Genomic DNA, 18490 nt, shown 5'->3' on the forward strand with positions numbered 1-18490 from the left:
TTTGTTTTGAAGTAAGCAATAGATTGTATCTTTAGATCTTCTGTAGAATGATCATTTCATCTTGGTTCTATGATTTGAATTGAAACAAGCAATGAATTATTTTTAAGCTTTTTTAATTTTTTTAGTTTTCTAAAACCATCAGTAAACCTTTCACCAAAGTAATTTTGATTGAATTTGACTCAAGACTAGGTTTGCAGCTAAACTGTCATGCATCTTTCCGGGTCCTAGTTTGGGCTTTAAATATGATTGTGAAAGAGCTGCTTTCAAGGTAACAAAAGCCTGTATTCTACAATTTTACCATATTTGCATTACTATAACAAAATTCTAGGTGCTTAAAAAAAAGTCAATAAAAAATAAAATAAAAAAATATTTTTAGAAAGTTGTGAAAAATGGGGAAAAAATACTAGTTTGAAAATCTATAACAGTGAATACATAACAATCTGCCTATTCTGTGGAAAGAATTTAAAACTGGAGTGCCATTTCCAAGTGTTGTTGATAGTATTATATGTTTTATAGCTGATATTAACATATTTCAGAGATAATATTATGGATGTGCCTCATATTCCAAACATGACTGAGCATGTCACCATTCCTGAGACTACTGATGTTAAAAATGGTAAGTTATCTAATAAATATTTGGTAACAAACTAAAAAGAAAGCTGTTTTTCTTTAGCAAATCATTTTCTCGTTTTCTTCTTGCTTCTAAAGTTCTCCACAGTAAAAATAACAAAAAAGATACAATATTCAATTGCATAAAAGCTAGGTAATGAAAGTGCTATTTTGCTACTCAAGAGTAAATTATTAGCTATATTTTTCCTTTGAAGAGACAAGTCTTCAATTTGAAAGTTTTTCTCTTTCTATTTCCTGTTTGCAGACATTAACAATAAGAAAAATTAGAAAGCAATAAGAAAAAGTATTCCTACTGTAGAGTCCATTTCTTGCTGCAGCCACAAAAATTATCTATTAATAATAAGGACTAGTTTCATTGTAATTATCTATAATAATACAATTATAAATTAGTTATAAGGTTTAGTTTTTTTTGTCTCTTGTAATAAGGATTAAAAAAAAACCCATAGCCTACAATCTTTTTCAAAACATTACTTTATGTTCGTTTGTTTCCTGTGATTATCTTTTTGTGATTTGTAAATAAACCAAGAAAGAGAAAAGGAGTTTATGATAAGGTAAATGTTGTTTATTAAAGAGGAAACACCAACAAATCTTCTTTTTTCAGTTACCTCAAAGCACCCTTCTTGGTAGCTAACCTACAATCTGTTTGTTTTTATCTTGAATTATTTATTATTGTTTCCTTGTCCTTGCCCTGCCAATTTTTGTTTATTATTTCCTTGGCAGAAACTACATAATTCCAACAGTCTTTTCAGATTGTCCAAATTCTGTCAAGTTTTTCAGTTTTTCTAAACTTATTATCAAGAGCTGTAGTATATTTCAAGTAGGAGTGAAAAAAATTAATTTTTCTAGGGTTTTTTTAAGTAGATTTTAGACAACTTCTCCCACCCTGCACATATTCACTTGTGTACCAAACAATGCTTGCTTTTTTCATAAATATGTGGTATTTGTTCAGTATAGCTAAGTAATTATCCAATAGATAGCCTGCCAAAGATTTTCCATGTCTTATTTTCCAGGAAACATTGTCTTTATGTTTATTGTAATTAATGTTTTTCATCACAGGGATGAAAAATCATAGGTTGACCTCTAGTAGTCTGATTTGTATGTTTGTTGTGTCTTAAAATTGCAAGCTTGCCTCTAGGCCATATTTGCAGTCAATTGAGACCCTTGTGTAGGAATTTCCAATGTTTATTATAGATAAGTAGAAACCCAGGTCACCTAGAATATAAAGAGATCAGAATATTACACCCTTTCTTGTCCGAAACAGTGACCTGGTACACAATAGTAAACCTTATCTCATTTTAATGCAACATAATTTACAATGATGCTTTCCAAAGAAAGCATTATGCTTGCTCTTCTGGCTGAACTATTATTTATAGAAACCATTCTACTTTTACTTCACTCTTTTCTTTTGGAGGGGGGGGGGAACAACTCCTCTTGCTCCTTCAATTCACTTGGAGATTGATTTACTATATAGGTTGAGCCTTTGGATTGACTTCACTGAGCAACCGGTACAGGTCATGTAGGGAGCAATTTGGTGTTCTGTTGGGATCAAGCGACTGGTGCTTGAAATAGGTACCGGTGTGTGAAATACTGGGCTGTGATTGCGACTTACTGGCTGTGGATGGTTTTGATTTGGTGGTTATTTCGTTAGAGTTGGAAAGGGAATATTTCAAATACCAGCTATACCTGTTCTGTTAAAAACAGGAAGTGGGCTAACCACTTTCTCTCATGTGTATGTATACGTTTTTCAAAATCATTTTACTAGTATTGATACTGAGACAAAATGAATGAAAGATACAAAAATAGAATCAATTGAACAATTTTGTTGTTTGATTCTAAAGGAAACTGGGACTAGAATTCAAAGGAAAAGGCAGCATTGCCACCAATTGTAATCGATGCAATCGATAGATTTAGATTAGGAGGGGTGCAAAACAAAATGATTTTTTAGGTGTTTTTTTTTAGTAGATTTTAGACAACTTCCCCTTTCTCACGCTGCACATATTCACTTATGTTCCAAGTACCGTTTTTGTTTTGTTTCATAAATATGTGGTATTTGTTCAGTATAGCTAAGTGTGATCATTTAATAGATAGCCTACCAAAAATATTCCATATTTTATTTTCCAGGTAACATTGTCTTTATGTGTATTGTAAATAATATTTTCATCACATCGATTTGTGTTGTTGATTTTAATCATTATTTGTTCTTAGATTTAAACTTAAGCCCTGCCGAATCTAAATATAGTTTGACCTCTAGTAGTTAGATTTGTATGTTTGTTGTGTCCTAAAATTATAAGCTTGCCTCTGGGCTATATTTGCTGTCAATTGAGAACCTTGTGAAAAGATACTTTTTGGGGGGGGGGGTTAGAAAAATGATGCATATAATTGGTGATACTATTGTTTATTTTGGTGATAATCTGTTATTTTGTAAGTATTCAAAGGGAAAGTATTTCAATTATTAGCTTTAGTATTTCAATGTTTCTGTCAAACAGGAAGTGGGGTATCTATTTTTTTTTCGTGTATATGCATATGTTTTCCAAAATTGTTTCACCTATATGGAATCTGAAACAAAATGAATAAAAGATGTAAAAATAGATTTGATTGAACAATTTTGTTGTTTGACGCTAAAGGAAACTGGAATTAGCATTCAAAGGAAAAATCAACATTACCAACAACCATTTGGTGGCTTTTTTTATACTAGATGATTAGCCAACTCATTAGCATATAAACTGCATAACCTGTGGAAGAATTTTCAGGACTCTTTTTCAACTCGAAATCTAGACATTTTGTGTTGGCTATTTGTCAGAGATAGTTTGATTTCTGCCCTTTTAAGGGTAATTATTTATTCTTGTGGACATAGTGTTGAAAAGGGGGAAGCAGCTGGACTTGTTTTGTAAGCTTTTCTGTTGAATGTGTTTGATGTCCCTGTTATTTATACTTTCTTTCAGAAGTTGAAGAGGCTTTTCCAAGTGACCATGAGGAGCTTTTTTACTTTCCAGACCACCTTTGGTCTCCTAAAAAGGAAGATGTTCCTGTGGATACTTTTTGCTGTTTTTCAGGACCATGTAAACTTGAACCTGACACCCAGGAATTAAGCTCCACATGTTTTGACAGTGAAGGTACATCTCAAGCTTTTGGTTTTTATATAATCAAATAAAATAAATTAGACTTTGTTAGGTCTTCTTCATCTTAAGATTTGAAACTGCTGAAGCCAAATCGAGACGAAATAAAAAAACAAAAAAAAAAAACTTGAAACTATGCAATGGACTATGGACAACAATTCCTGCAAATTCTAAAATTTTTAACTTTCTGTATAAAAATTGTTAATTTTGTTGAACGAACTTGTTTCATTTCTAAAAAAAACATTGAACATTAATGTCGTCTTGTACTGTAGTATTAAGTATTGTAGTGTAAATGTTTTGTACTTGTAGATGATTATGTTTCTTTTGTACTCCGCTTGTTTTATTTCTATTGTCTTAAATCCAGCAGATAATATATTAAAATTATATAAAGCTTTTGAATAGTATTAATAAAGGTTTATAGTAAGACTCAGTTTGGATTCTGAATTTTTGGAAAACATATCAAAGCAAAACAAGAGTTAAACACAAAACAACTCACTCAGTATCAAATATTACCCTAAAATAGACCTCTGTTTCAAAAGGAAACACAAAATTTGTTTTAAAAAGGAAATCTGTTTTAAAAGGAAAGGCATAATTTTTATGCAAATCAACGCTGTATTTATGGTGTTTGAAATCTTTAAAGGGATTATGCTACCATATTTAGAAATTTCCATAGATAACTCTAGAAAAACCTAGTTTAAACAAAAGCCAAATAAACAAAAGTTTACTTTGCTAAGTAAAGTTATGAATGAAATTGTGATTATAAAAGTTCAGTCACAAAAGAATGTCCAGCATTTATAGGAGTAAGTCAGAGAGGAAGAGAGTTTTTGTGTGGAAGAAGAGGACAATATTTTTCCGGTATGTCCAAAATTGTAATATCAGTAAAAAAAATGGCGCAAAAAATAAAACCACTGAAAATAATGACATGCACATGAGCTTGAGATTTTTCTTATCATAGTGTTTTCAGTAGAAAAAAAAAGATTTCGAAGATGCTTTATAATTAAAATAGCAGAACATAAACTTTTTCTACAGACTTCTAAGCCATTCTTATTCAACGTAGTAATGGCAGTGGCATGGCCAGGTGGCTTAGACCACATAGGGTGGTACTATCCAGGTGTTGGCACCAAGAGAAAAAAGTGGAAGCTCATTTTTCAAGTATAGTAAGACTACGAAAGATCTAAGGGTATTTTCCATCGTTAGCCCTAGCTACTAAAGCTTATGGCTTTTGTGTTAGTTAGCTAAATACACTGGGTGGATTTTATACTTAGAAACACATACTCAAAGCTTTACACCGTATGCTTAACCACTTCCCGCACTTCAAATCCCGCACTCCCGTCAAGGCCACTGATAGAGAATACACCTCCAAAACTGCGATCCCACCTGGTGTGAGTCACAAACCTGGAGCTCACACCATCGATTTACTTTCATCCCAGTGCATCATGGAGGCTATATAATCATTTATCAGGCTTTATTATTTGTTCAACTCTGTTGTAAGTTCCATGTTCACAAAAAATTAAACAGTGTAATTCCCATCATTTTTTAAAATAGTCAGGTATAAGGCATGGAAAGGTGGTCTTGTTAAACTAAGAAAGGAGTCCGCTTATGACGGCAACCTTGCTTTTAACACCAATGAGTAGCGGGTGCTGTTGGGACTTGGAAGGGCAATCAAAGAAAGGGGGGTAGTTTGAATTTTATGTTTATTTGTAATGAGCTAACATAAAACTTAAAAATTAAATGTTGGCAGATATATTTCCCCAAAGAAACTAAAAGTAATTTTCTAAAATAAAAAAAAACTAAGAATACTTGAGTATATTTTTAGTATAATATTTGTTAAACATGAAAAGGCTTGGTAAATTATTTTTATTGTTATGTCTTAGTTGTTCTAATGAAAAATAATAACACATCACACACAAAAAGAAACGCTGCCACTTAAGCACAAATGATAGTCTGGCCTTTTGATGGCTTTTGAGATGTATGTATTTCCTATTTGTTTCGGGTCTCCTCTTTACTTGTTTCGTTGATTGTAATTTCAGTTTGTTTTAAGTTTGAAATATTTTGTGACTTTAATTGTGCTAGTCATTGGCTTATTACGGTTCTTTAGCTTCAAGAAAGTTGCACCTACTCGGTTTTGTATTCTTATTATTATTTTCAAAATGAAATTACTGTACTTCTTTATAAGGTACAGCACAGCTAATCAAGTAACAGTTGAGCTTGGTCAAGCCAATAATGAAGAGTTAAACCATCCATAACTTAATGACATTGTAAATTTTAGATAAAATTGTAAATTATAACCAACTATTTTCTGCTGACAAACCTCTTTAGGGACAAATATCGATTTTTCACACCTTTTTCATTAATCATATATCTACTTTCATCCCAGTCTGATGTTCTTTAACTTTCTTTGAAAACTTACCTTTGAAAAGAAATTAATAGGGAAATTGCAATATTTGATGAATTACATGGAAAAGAGAAGATTGTGAAGTTTAAGTCCCTAGAATAGAAAACAACACATTAGCAAAAACAGACCAGATTCAAAACTATCCTTTACCGGGAAAAATACAAAGAGATCACTTGGGAAAATATGTTAACACAGTACAGTTTAAATAGTCTAATTGAAAGCCAATTCTACTTTTGTTTCGATTATAAAATATCAAATAAGTGTCGAAAAACAAGAATTATGACTAAATAAGCGAAACAAACTTTTTTTAAGTATGCAAATTCGCACACACAGCCAATACATACAAACAGTGTATTTTATTCCAGTTTGAAACTTAGTGCCTCCCTTTAAAGTTCTTTCTAAGCAGTATAACAAGAAGAATAGAATCATTGCTGAACCTTAGTAAAGAGCAAATCAGGGCCAACCATGGTGCATAGTAGCCTAAAGCATGAAAACGCTCTTTGAAAAATAACCGTCAAGGGATAAGGATTTTGTGTGAATCTCAAAAGGGACTTTAAAAAATTTAAAACGCGCTCACCAAATCATCTACCTTCTCCCCAAAAAGTTGCAAGCTTGTGTTTTACCCCACTCTGGTATCAGAGTAGATCCATGCTATTAAAACAGAAAAAAAATCACAAAGAGACAATTGACAGAGCATCTTGTTTAAATAGAAAAAGAACTTAATAACCTGCTTTTATGATATAAATACGTGAGATTTTAGTGCAACGGTATCTTCGCCACTGTAAATATGGGCGTTTTTATTAGTTCAAGAATACCTCAATAAAATTTTCAAGAGCACCTAAGAAACTACAGAGTAGCATTGATGAAGTTGTAAACTCAGTTTAGTAGTAGTAGTAGTAGAACAGTTTTATTAGAAATAAACATTTCTTAATCAATAGCACAACATAAGCGAAGCTTGCGAGGCTGTGCTAAATGCAAAGAAAATAAAGAGACAATATGGAGAATAAGAAAATATGGAGAATGAGACCATATACCGAAATCAACAAAAAAAACCATAAACAATACACTACTTTGCGTGACCCCAAGACAGCAAAAAAAAATAATACATAAATATTACAAATGAATAACCTATGTAAAATTTATTTTAGTTAATCTGTTTCAAAAGTATACCTACCAAGCAACTCCACAAGTAAATCAGACTTAAACTGGCCCGAGCTACCTATTTCCTTGATATCTATACTCAGTTTATTCCAAAGTTTTTAAGCTCTGTAAATAAGTGAAAAAGAAGACCTACTTGAAACTAATCGAGGAACCTCACTATTACCTCGTATCCGAGTAATGCGGTGTTGAACATCAGACCTCTCACAAAATATCCCTGTAAAACAATCAGGAAGGCTATCACTGTAATACTTATATATAAAAATCAACGTATAAAAATCACGTAATCCAGCTGCAGGCATATATTTAAATCTCTATACACAGACCTGAAAGACTCCTGGTTCCCAACACCACAAAAAACTCGGATAGCATTATTTTGGATCACATGGATTGGACGAACTATCGAAGGGAAAGTACCAAGCCAAATCGACGTGCAATACAAAATGTAAGGGTGAATCAGGGAAAAATATAACAATCGTAGAACATTTGGGGGGAAAATATGTTTTAATTCTCGCATGATACCTGAGTTACGTGACAATATTTTCGAAACTGACTTCACATGATCTTTAAATGATAGGGTTTTATCAACATTGATTCCGAGGTATTTGGTGAATCTTGTTCGTTTAATAATTCCCCGCTCCGAAATTATTTCCGCAAAACAAGGGTAAAAATTCGGAGATCGAGAGAAAATAACAAATTTGACTTTTCTATATTCAGGGCAAGGTGGGTTTTTTTAAGCCATATACATATCCTGCTCATTGCTGCATTTATCGTTGACATAAGCAGTTGTTCTGTAGGGGCAACACACACCAAGGTTGTATCATCAGCAAATAAGAGCATAGTAAGCTGGGTCTTACTTGGACCATTGTCAACAAACTCGTCAATTCTGGGCAGAGCTTTCACAACATGCGGTAGATCATTAATAAAAATTAAAAACATAGTCGGACCCAGTACGGATCCTTGGGGAACCCCCCAATTAACAACATTTTTACTAGACAAAAATCCTTGTAAATTGACATACTGATGTCTGTTTTGAAGATATCTGCAAAGCAAACCCAATGTAGCACCCCTTAATCCATAAAATTCACATTTTTTTAATAATATTTGATGGTCAATAGTGTCAAACGCCTTAATTAAGTCCAAAACACCAGCTACCTTAAGCGTTTTATCAAGAGTATCATTAATTATAGTAATAATAAATGAAATCGCCATTTCTGTTGTTCTGCCCTTCCTGAAACCAAACTGATTTGGATGTAGAAGTTTATGACGCTCCAAATGGTCATAAATTCTAATATTAATACATTTTTCTAAAACTCGTGAAACAACAGGTAATAATGAAATTGGTCTATAATTCCCCAAATCATTCTTATGACCACCCTTAAACACAGGAGTTATTCTTGCAATTTTAAGACAATTGGGGAACTTCCCTTGCTTAAAACAAGCATTAATAAGGGATGTTAATATATGTGAAATGCTTGGAAACTCGGCTTTTAAAACAAGAAGGTTAATGGAATCACTCCCAGCCGAAGAACTTTTCATCTCAAAGATAATCTTACGAACTTCATCATGAGTGACAGGTCTTAGATACATTGATACATCGACAGAAGTACCCATAAAAGTCTCAAGTGGAGGATCATTATCAGAAGCTACTGTAGTACGAGAAAATCGCGCCCCAACAGCTGTAAAATGTTCCGAAAGGGCATTACAAATTACATCAGGCTCATTCGATTTTAACCCATCACTTGTAGTAACTTCATCGGGCAGAACCAGATCTATTGAAGATATAACACTTTTAATAATTTTCCAAGTTTTAGTCGGGTTACCACAAGCATCTTTAAATTTACACTCAAAATATTTTTTCTTCGCGTTTCTCAAAAGTCTATTAAGAGTATTTCTATAATTTTTATAAACTCTTGTGCAAACTGGATCATTTTCATTCCTTATTCAATCCCTATATAACTGTTCTTTCTTATTTATGCACCGCAGAAGACTAGGTGACAACCATGGCTTTTTGTCGTATCTTTTTCCTTGACCTTGTCCGACTCATTACACAAGTTTTGCTCAGAATAGAGATCAATGTATCATAAAATCTCTGAAAACTTATATTAATATCATCTAGATTTTCATCTTCATTATTCCCATCAACATTAGAAATCTCTTGTTTAAACTTTTCTAAGTTACCCTGGTTAAGCACAGGTAACATACTCATTTTCAGTCTAGGGCCTTGTTGCCTCGGGAAACAAACTTTAAAACTTGCCGAAATCCCAAAATGGTCAGAAACATCAGTAACAATAACCCCTGGATCTGAAAATTTAGAATTAGAAAAAATATTATCAAGTAGCTTTGCCGTTAAAGTGGTAACACGCGTACAAATATTAATAGTGGGAAATAAACTATATGACATGCAAAGCTGTAGGAAGTCCATAGGAGTATTCGAATTCATATCGTTAAGGTCAATATTAAAGTCCCCAAGCATGAAGAATGGGTGCGAACCAGTAGGTAGTTTATCCAACTGTTCCTCCAAAATATCCAAAAAGGCCGGTATAGACCCAGATGGTGGTCTATATAGTACAACAACATAAACATCTTTTGGCTTAAGCCTGAGCTGAAGGATAAGTGGCTCAAATAACATCTCGTGAAACAGCACTAGATCACTTCTTACCAAAACCTCGATATCGCTCCGTATATAAGCTCCAATACCTCCATGTTGACGAAATTGACGATTCCTATGATGATATGTATACCCTGGAATATCCAAGAGAGCAGAGTTATGCTCATTTCGCCATGTTTCTGTGAGATCAATAACCTGAAAAATGGAAAGTTCACATATCTCGCTTAAAATAAAATAAAAGATGAATTCAAACCCTGGCAGTTAAGATGGAAAACTCTGAGATCTTCAGAATCACCACCACTATTCCCAGACCTCAAACCATCTTTAAATAGGTACTTTGAATTACAAGAAATATATTGACCAGCAATCCCAATATCATAATTCCGGTGGAGCTGCTCCGTAAACATACTACCAAAATCCACAAATGAAGCTTCCAAATTTTTAAGACGGCTGTTGCCCGGGGTGCCACGATCACCATCAACCATATTCATACAGTTTTACAACAAAGTAATATGGCCTCATCTCCACAACAAAACAAAAAAGAAAAGAAAAAGAACTAAACAAGAACAAAATAGAATATAACAAACAACAAAAGAATGACACTTTCCATCTCGGAAAAAAACAAACAAAAAAAGAAACATGCCGTATATTGTTTGCCCGTAACGAATCCATATACAAGTTACCAAATACAACGGCTACTAATTCCCACAATCACACAACCATAATTATCGCGACAAAATAGCAAGTTTTATTTTAATTAAATTTTTTATTATTTTTTTTTTAATTGATCTTTTCAATAACAAATAAACACTCACTAATCTAACAACAGCAAAAAAAAATAAAGAATCCAACAAACTCTTAGCATTGTACCAAGGCACTTTAATAATACGGTTGTCCTTTTTAACAGAGATGCTGGGTGGTAGGGTAGGAGGTACCCAGCATTCCACACCTTTATCCGCCAAACGCTTACGTAACCCAAGTAATTCTTTACGCAAAACCCGCACACGCGGTGAGACATCATCACTAATAAAAACAGACTTAAACCGAACTCTTTCCCTTTTAATTTTTTCGCATTACTTAGAATCAAGAAACGTGCCTGGACACTGTCCACCCTAATTTTAACAAAATTCTTGGAACAGTGAACCACAGTGAATGGTGGCAACTTGTCAGGTGGGAGTGACAAACCAGCTACAATCACCTCAGAAACCCGAGATGCAGCCTCATTCAAGGGTAAATCATTAAGGCCCCAAAACAGCAAATTGTACAACTTGTCCCGATTTTCATCAACAAGAGACTGGGTCACTACCACATTCATTTCCTCATTGCATTTCTTAATCACCTGTGACAGGGCTTTTACAAAACTTTGCAGAGCTAGAAGTTCCGATTTCACTGTTGCAATTTCATTGTCCGTTGCATTACTTTTATTTTCTAGCACCGTAACACAACTTTTAACTGTACCCAAATCGTTCTGAATTTCAAGTACACTCTGCTTTAGGGTTTCCATGTTCACATTTATAGATTGGACCATTTCCAAAATTTTAATGATATTCTCTGTATTCGTTTTCTGGCAGTCCGCATTAACACTCGTATCCGAATTACTAGTAGAATTCATAACCGGATCCGATAACTCAGCTTCTGTCCGGTTGCGTTCGGGTCTGGCTTTCTTTCCCATCCTGACTATATCAAAATAATATGTCACCTACCTTTGCAAAAACTTATTTTTTACCCATGCTAGTTTACAGCGTGCAATTTGCATTAACCGTTAAAAGGGCACGACTAACACCCACAACAGGATTCCTCAGGAACTAGCTCGAAGGCAGAACTAACTCCTTTGTATCCAAGATTATACTGTAACAATTAATTTAAGCAATTATCACGCTATTATTCACATAAGTCTACAACTTGGCATAGCAACCGTTGTATCCGGGCAAAAGCAGTCAGACAAGTTTATCCATTGACTGCTGAATGCGAACTGAAAATTGTAATTTTATGCCTGTGAAACTATAGAGCCTTACAGCCTTTTTTTTAATGAGCCAAAGGCAGAAGCACTGATAATTTGCTATTATGCCTTTCCAGCCCCGAAAGGCTTTATCTCAGTAAGTATAAATAGGTTAGCTCTAGTTATTTCTATTTTCAAAAAATAATTAGCTATAATTTGGATATGAAAATTTGGGAATAAAGTACCAAATCATGAAATTGTTTTTTTATTAATCAAGTTACCTTTTATTATCACACTATTATCATTGTTCCATCAAACTTTAATGCTTAGATTTATTTAGATCTAATGTTCAGTGTCATTTTTAACGATTGTAGTCTGTTTATTTATCTTGTGAGGGTTCATTATTTATTTGTAAATTATTGACAATATTTATTTTTAGTCTCTTTGTTAATTTTTATTTTTGTTGTTGAAGCTGGTGATAGTTCATCAATTGAAACTGAAACAATCAGAGAACCTGATATTTCAACTCTATCATCTGTACATCAACTGCCACCTGTGGGCGCTGCATCTAGAATAACCAATTTAATATCAGAATCAGACTCTCAAAATTTGGACAACAATGACGAACGTATAATTGAAACTAGTAGTGTTGTGAACTTAGTTTGAAAAAAGAAATATTTTGTCAAACATAAAAGTTTTTGTAAACTTTACAAACAAACATCAACATTTATATCAAACAATAGAAACAACATAATATAATTCAAATTAGGAATTTTATTAATCTCCTAAAGTGGAGAGTATAAAGAAAAATAAAAAGGAACAAAGTGATGATATAAATGTAAAACAACAAACACATGTATATACAGGCCAGTATACCCAAACCTATATTAGACTAGGAATTCTTAATTACCTTTCATTAATAACATAGTAAATTTTTACATAAACAAGCAGCAAATCTAAAAACAATGGAAATATTTGAAATTATAAAAATAATACCAACTGACTAAAGAAAAAAAAATTCTAGTTTCAATAATCTAAAAATTTCAGAGTCGGGCTATGGGAAATAGATGGCCCGAGTGAATTAAATTTTTGTTGCTTCTTATTCATTATCACAATGGGATCTTTCATACCATATTGTTTTATCACTAATGACGTAGAATGAAATTTTGAAAGTCGACATAAAAAATTTCCAAAATAAAAAATGGTTGTTTTAATATTTGAACGATTAAAAGAACTAAAATATGGTAGCCATGCTAAATATAGAAGAGCTTGAGGTAGAGCTACAGAATTAAAAACACAAGTTAATGACTTTCTAGTCAAAAGTCTTGCTGAGAAATTATCCTACGAAAACGTGCAGAGATGCAAGACAGGATGAATTTTAATATATTTGCTTGACAAAGGGATAGTGACCATAAGTAGTTAGGAAACATCATTACATAAAACGTTTTTAATGTTCTTAAAGCGTTTAAATAGTATTACCAAAAGTCTTTGGCAGGCTAAGTTTGCATTTCGAATGATACGGTAGCACATCACAATAACTTAAATTTTAAATAAAAAAATTGCTTGACATTTTTCCTTTTGAGGCTCTTATCATTAAAAGTAACTAAACTTCTTTTTACACTAGTTACTCAAAAACTTCTTTTTAAGTAACTAAAAAGTTATACCAGTGCAGCATGACTGACTTCCGTTACGTGGGAATTTAGCTGATTATTCTTTGCCAGAGTTAAATACTACTACTAACGACTCAGCTTAGCACCAAAACGCGTGAGGCCGGCTACGTGCGAACACAGATACTCGCGCTCCTCCTCCATCCCAATTTAGTCTACAAAAAATGTTTGTAGGCTAAAAACGAAAGCTGAGCATCAATTGAGTTTACACCTAAGTTTGTTCAGGAATCATGAAGAAAGGGGGGCAGTTGTCCCTGTAGATCCTAATTTTTAGAACTACCTGATTATTTTCTGATGTTTACGAATTTATTGGTACAATGACCTTCATAATTCATGGATTGTTCCTGTTAAATTAGTTTTCAAAGTGAGATTATGGTACAAGCTTTTTTCAATTTTTTTTATCCCGTATTACTTTCAAGTTTGAAATCTGATAAAGATTTTTTATATTATTATTCCAATTCTGATACATCTATTAACTGAAACTAATTTCCAATTTTTGTTTTTTCATTTTTGTTTCATTCGAAAGTGGTAGGCAGTGTAGATCCCAAACAGATAACAGTTGTAAAATCTTCAACTTTATTTTGAATTGCTATTATGTCTAATTATTGAATCGTTTCTACCTTATTTAATTTTAATAATTTTTTTTTTACTATAGAGATAATTCGTTTTACTGTGTGCAGTTCTGATGGTGTGGATCAACCAAAACTCTTTGGCCCAAAACCAATCTTGAATGTGAAGAAGCTGACACAGAAGGATATTGATGAATTAACAGCTGGTATTTGGCGTTGTGCCTGCTGTGGAAAAGTAGAAAAATCGTTTTTTATGCTAAATCTTCACATCAACACGGCTGTGAAGAACTTTCCCAATAGAATGTGACATCTGTCCTGCAGTATTTAGGGAATACAGAAATTTTGTTGTTCACATTATGGAACACCAAATGGGACAGATAAGAAGATGTCCTATTTGTTTGTGTGAATGTATTGGTGATGTGAGTCAACATTTAGTTGACTCACATCATGGCAATTTTTCCCCAAGCGCCTCTGTGTTAGAACTACAGGAAGTTCATCACCAGCTGTTACACAGAATCATTCTACAAATGTTTGTTTTAATTCATTCGAATTGGATTCTGAAGCAAAAAACTTGGCAAATCATGAGATATGTTTGAATAGTTCTTTGCATATTAAAAAACACAAAACATTGAAAAGACTGAATAAAGCACATGTAAAGATAAAGCAATACATTTGTGACCTATGTGAAAAGAACTTTTCTAATTCAAGCCATTTGATTCGGCACCAAAGAGTGCACACTGGGGAGAAACCGTTTAAGTGTGATATGTGTATAAAATGCTTTTCCGAATCAAGCTCTCTGAAAGTACATGAAAGGCTACATTCAGGTGAAAAACCCTTTAAATGTGACGTGTGTAAAAAAACCTTTTCTCAGTCAAGCCATTTGATTCATCACCAAATAGTACATACTGGTGAGAAACTGTTTAAATGTAATACCTGTGAAAAAAGTTTTTCTCAGTCAAGCCATTTGATTAACCACCAAAGACTACATACTGGTGAGAAACTGTTTAAATGTAATACCTGTGAAAAAAGTTTTTCTCAGCCAAGCGGTTTGATTAACCACCAAAGAATACATACTGTTGAGAAGCCGTTTAAGTGTGATCTTTGTGGGAAATATTTTTCTTGTTCAAGCAATTTAATTAGGCACCAAAGAGTACATACTGGTGAGAAACCGTTTAAGTGTGATCTATGTGTAAAGAATTTTTCTGATCCAAGCAGTTTTATTAGGCACCAAAGAGTGCACACTGGTGAGAAACCGTTTAAGTGAGATATATCCAAGATAGAATATTCTTCTGAATTAAATCTTAATAATCATATAACAAAGCATTCTTAGATAAAGTGCTAATTCATATTTTACAATAACAATTTCTGTGGTCTTGCCGGATCCTATTGTACTCTGCTTCTTTATTTTGCTATTCTTTTATAGTTTTATCAGTTCATTAATTAATTCATTTTCTCTTTGAATATCCTTGTTTATTTCCTGAATTTCATCCGAATTTCAAAGAAGGAGACCTAAGTCTAGTTTCATCCACCTAAAGTCTAGTATTTTTATGAAAATCGCGCCATTAGATTCAGTAAATAGTGGTTTCAAGGTCCTATCAACAAAAATGTGGAATTTATATTTTCAGCCAAAAGAAAGATCACGGATGAGTGTTTATTATTTTCTTTTCCTTTCCCAGGGGTGATTGCATTGAAACAGTAGTCCTAAAATATCAGGAGATGGCTCATTCTAACAAAACCAACAATTTGAGTCATTTTTAAGCGATCAAAAGACTGGAGGTGATAAGACCCCATCCCGCATCAATCCCCCCTAAAACACCCTATACAAATCTTTATATACCTATGTGATTAAGTTGGGCTGAAAAATTTCCATAGCTTTATCTTTAGGGATGGCAATGACCCACGGAGCCCCTGAGAAAAGGACTTCAATTTTGCAGTTTTCCCACTGTGAAATGCAAAGAATTATTTTATGGAGGAGGGGTGAATTTCAATTGGGATGAACTTTTCTCTGAGAAATTAAAAATATTTCCTGGTTTAATTTAAAATATGGTCGATAATTAAATAATAAAAAAAGATTTTTAACTGAAAGAAAGGATCAACCCACGAAGCTTCCGGGAAAAGGATTTTAGTTTTGAAGTTTTCCCGCCGTGAAATGTAAAGAATTATTTTGGGAGGAGGGGTGATTTTCAATTGGGATGAACGTTTTTCTGAGAAATTTAAAACTTAAGGGTATTTCCTGGCTTAATTTGAAATATAGTCCATCGATAATTAAATAAAAAAAAAGATTTTCAACTGAAAGTAAGGATCAACATCAAAAAATTTTCATATATGAGGGAAATTATTTTTCTCAACGCTCGATTTTCATGCTGGAAGATTTTCTGAAACATAAGTCCCGCTTAATTTTAGTGAGACCTGTTTCAAAAAACTTTAAGGCTTTATTCTAAAGAGTGAGGGTTGAGGAAGAAGTATTTCCCTTTGCATACGTATTAATTTCTGTACCTTTTAAGTTTTTATGTTGCTCTTTACTTTCAGTAGAAAAAAGTTGTCTTTTTTAAAATAAAACAAAGTTTGTATCAAGATAGTTGAGACCACAGGGGGTTTTATCAGAGGACCAGTTGAATCTTAGTTAATGAATATGTTTATGTTTTTAGCCTTTTGGACTCTGCAATGCCAGAAAGAAAAATACGAATTTTGATAAAATTTACAGCACTTTATGTTGGCACTTCTACAGAAAGCAGGTTGATACAATTAGGAACTTAAAATCAAGCCCTTAAACATCCATATAAAACTGTTGATTCAATACTTTTAGAGGATTGGCATCAATATTATGACCGATTTTCAAAAAGGTCCAAATACCTTTCCTAAGATTCTATTAAGCTGTGTTTATTTGTCCTGGAATACTGAAAGAGGGCTCATTCTAACATAAATCAAAAGTTCTAGCACCCTTTTAAGTGACCAAAAAGATTGGAGGGTGACTAGGCCGTCTCCCTAGTCTTTTTTTTTTTTTTTCAAAATCGGTCAATAATATGAGATATATGGGTGGACTAAAGCATTATATAAAAGTAATAAAATTTGTCATGGTAAAACATTGATCAAATATGGAATTGCTCAAACTCCTTGTGCGACTTTGGTTTCAATAACATTGGCTCCTTCACATACTGATTTTTTCCATTAATGTCCTTGGGCTCACCTACTCTTGCATATAAAATAAGACTAATTTTCGCAATATTAACAGAGAGTAAGCTTAAACTAGTAAACATATAAAAACTTTGAAACCCGACTAACCTTCAAATTCAAACTATGTAAACACCGACTAGAAAATGTTAATGCAGTGTCATCAACAAACTAGATGAGACAAGAACCTGGCAGATAAAACATAATCGTATCAACATATACCAATTACAGTAGAGGACCAAGCACCGAGCCTTGTGTGACCTCACAAGCAACAGCAATTTGGACAGAAGCGACATCATCAATCAAAACAATAAACCTACCATTCAAATAACTTTCAAACTATTTTAAGATGATCCTTTCATACATATACATTCCAATCTCCGCAATAAAATTCTAAATCTACGTCACTTTTTACTTGTAGAATCAAAGAATACTGTTAGGAGCATATTGACTCTTTTCAGGCAATTATTTACGAAATCAACGAGGTGAATAGCAGCATGACTAGTAGAGTGGCCTCGCCTAAAACCAAACTGCGCCTCACTTAACAGGCCATGCTTCGTAAGATGACTACAAAGGTGTTGACGGAACACATTCTCAAGTATCTTGAAGGACAACGGCAATATTGCGATTGGTCTCCAGTTACCCATATCTGACTTCAAACCTCATTCGATCAGAGGTATTACTTTAGCTTGTTTCAAGGCATATGGGAAGGTGCCTGTTGTGAGGGATGTGTTAATAATGTGAAACAAGGAAGAAAGTAGATACATCATTGTGGCTTTAGATGTCAAATTTTTGAATCATTTCTAGCACCCTCACGAACTGAAGATCCTATTTTCGAATAAAAATGACAGAAATGATTGGCGAAAATAACTTTTTTGTCGGATATGTCACTAAGTTATAAAAAAAATTTCCATTACTTTCCATTGCTATTTGTTACTGGGAAGCAAGCATATATTTTTTAGGGGGAGGGGGGCAAATTTTCTCTTTGGGTATTTTCTACGAGGAAGGCTCTTTTGGGGAAGGTAGTTTCCGAGGGTGAATTTTCAGAGGAAATTTTACACTGAACGAATTTGCCAAAATTCGTATACGCAATTCTTCTTATGTCTTGCTTTTTCTTTACCGACTCGATTTTACGCGTGGAGATTTTAAGGGTAATTGTCATGGGTAAATTTTTACCATGATTGAATTGTCTAGAGAATATATCCGTGGGTAAGAGGGATTTTTCCTTGGAGGA

The 18490-nt window shown here is 33.3% G+C and overlaps 1 protein-coding gene across 1 annotated transcript; it reads left to right on the forward strand.

Moving 5' to 3' along the window:
* The first annotated feature begins 13090 nt into the window (after window positions 1-13090).
* On the forward strand, window positions 13091-15349 carry LOC136042610 (gastrula zinc finger protein XlCGF71.1-like). The gene is made up of 2 exons (XM_065727578.1): window positions 13091-13123; window positions 14552-15349. Exons 1-2 carry the CDS (start codon window positions 13091-13093, stop codon window positions 15347-15349), a joined length of 831 nt encoding a protein of 276 aa, XP_065583650.1.
* The last annotated feature ends 3141 nt before the right edge of the window (window positions 15350-18490 follow it).

This window comes from Artemia franciscana, unplaced genomic scaffold, assembly GCF_032884065.1.
Source record: "Artemia franciscana unplaced genomic scaffold, ASM3288406v1 Scaffold_1590, whole genome shotgun sequence".
NCBI classification, from domain to species: domain Eukaryota; kingdom Metazoa; phylum Arthropoda; class Branchiopoda; order Anostraca; family Artemiidae; genus Artemia; species Artemia franciscana.

Coding starts and splice junctions, on each gene's coding strand:
- LOC136042610 (XM_065727578.1), top strand. CDS start 13,091: ATGGTAGCCATGCTAAATATAGAAGAGCTTGAG. Junction 13,124..14,551: donor TAAATATAGAAGAGCTTGAG/GTAGAGCTACAG, acceptor TTTTTCCCCAAG/CGCCTCTGTGTTAGAACTAC.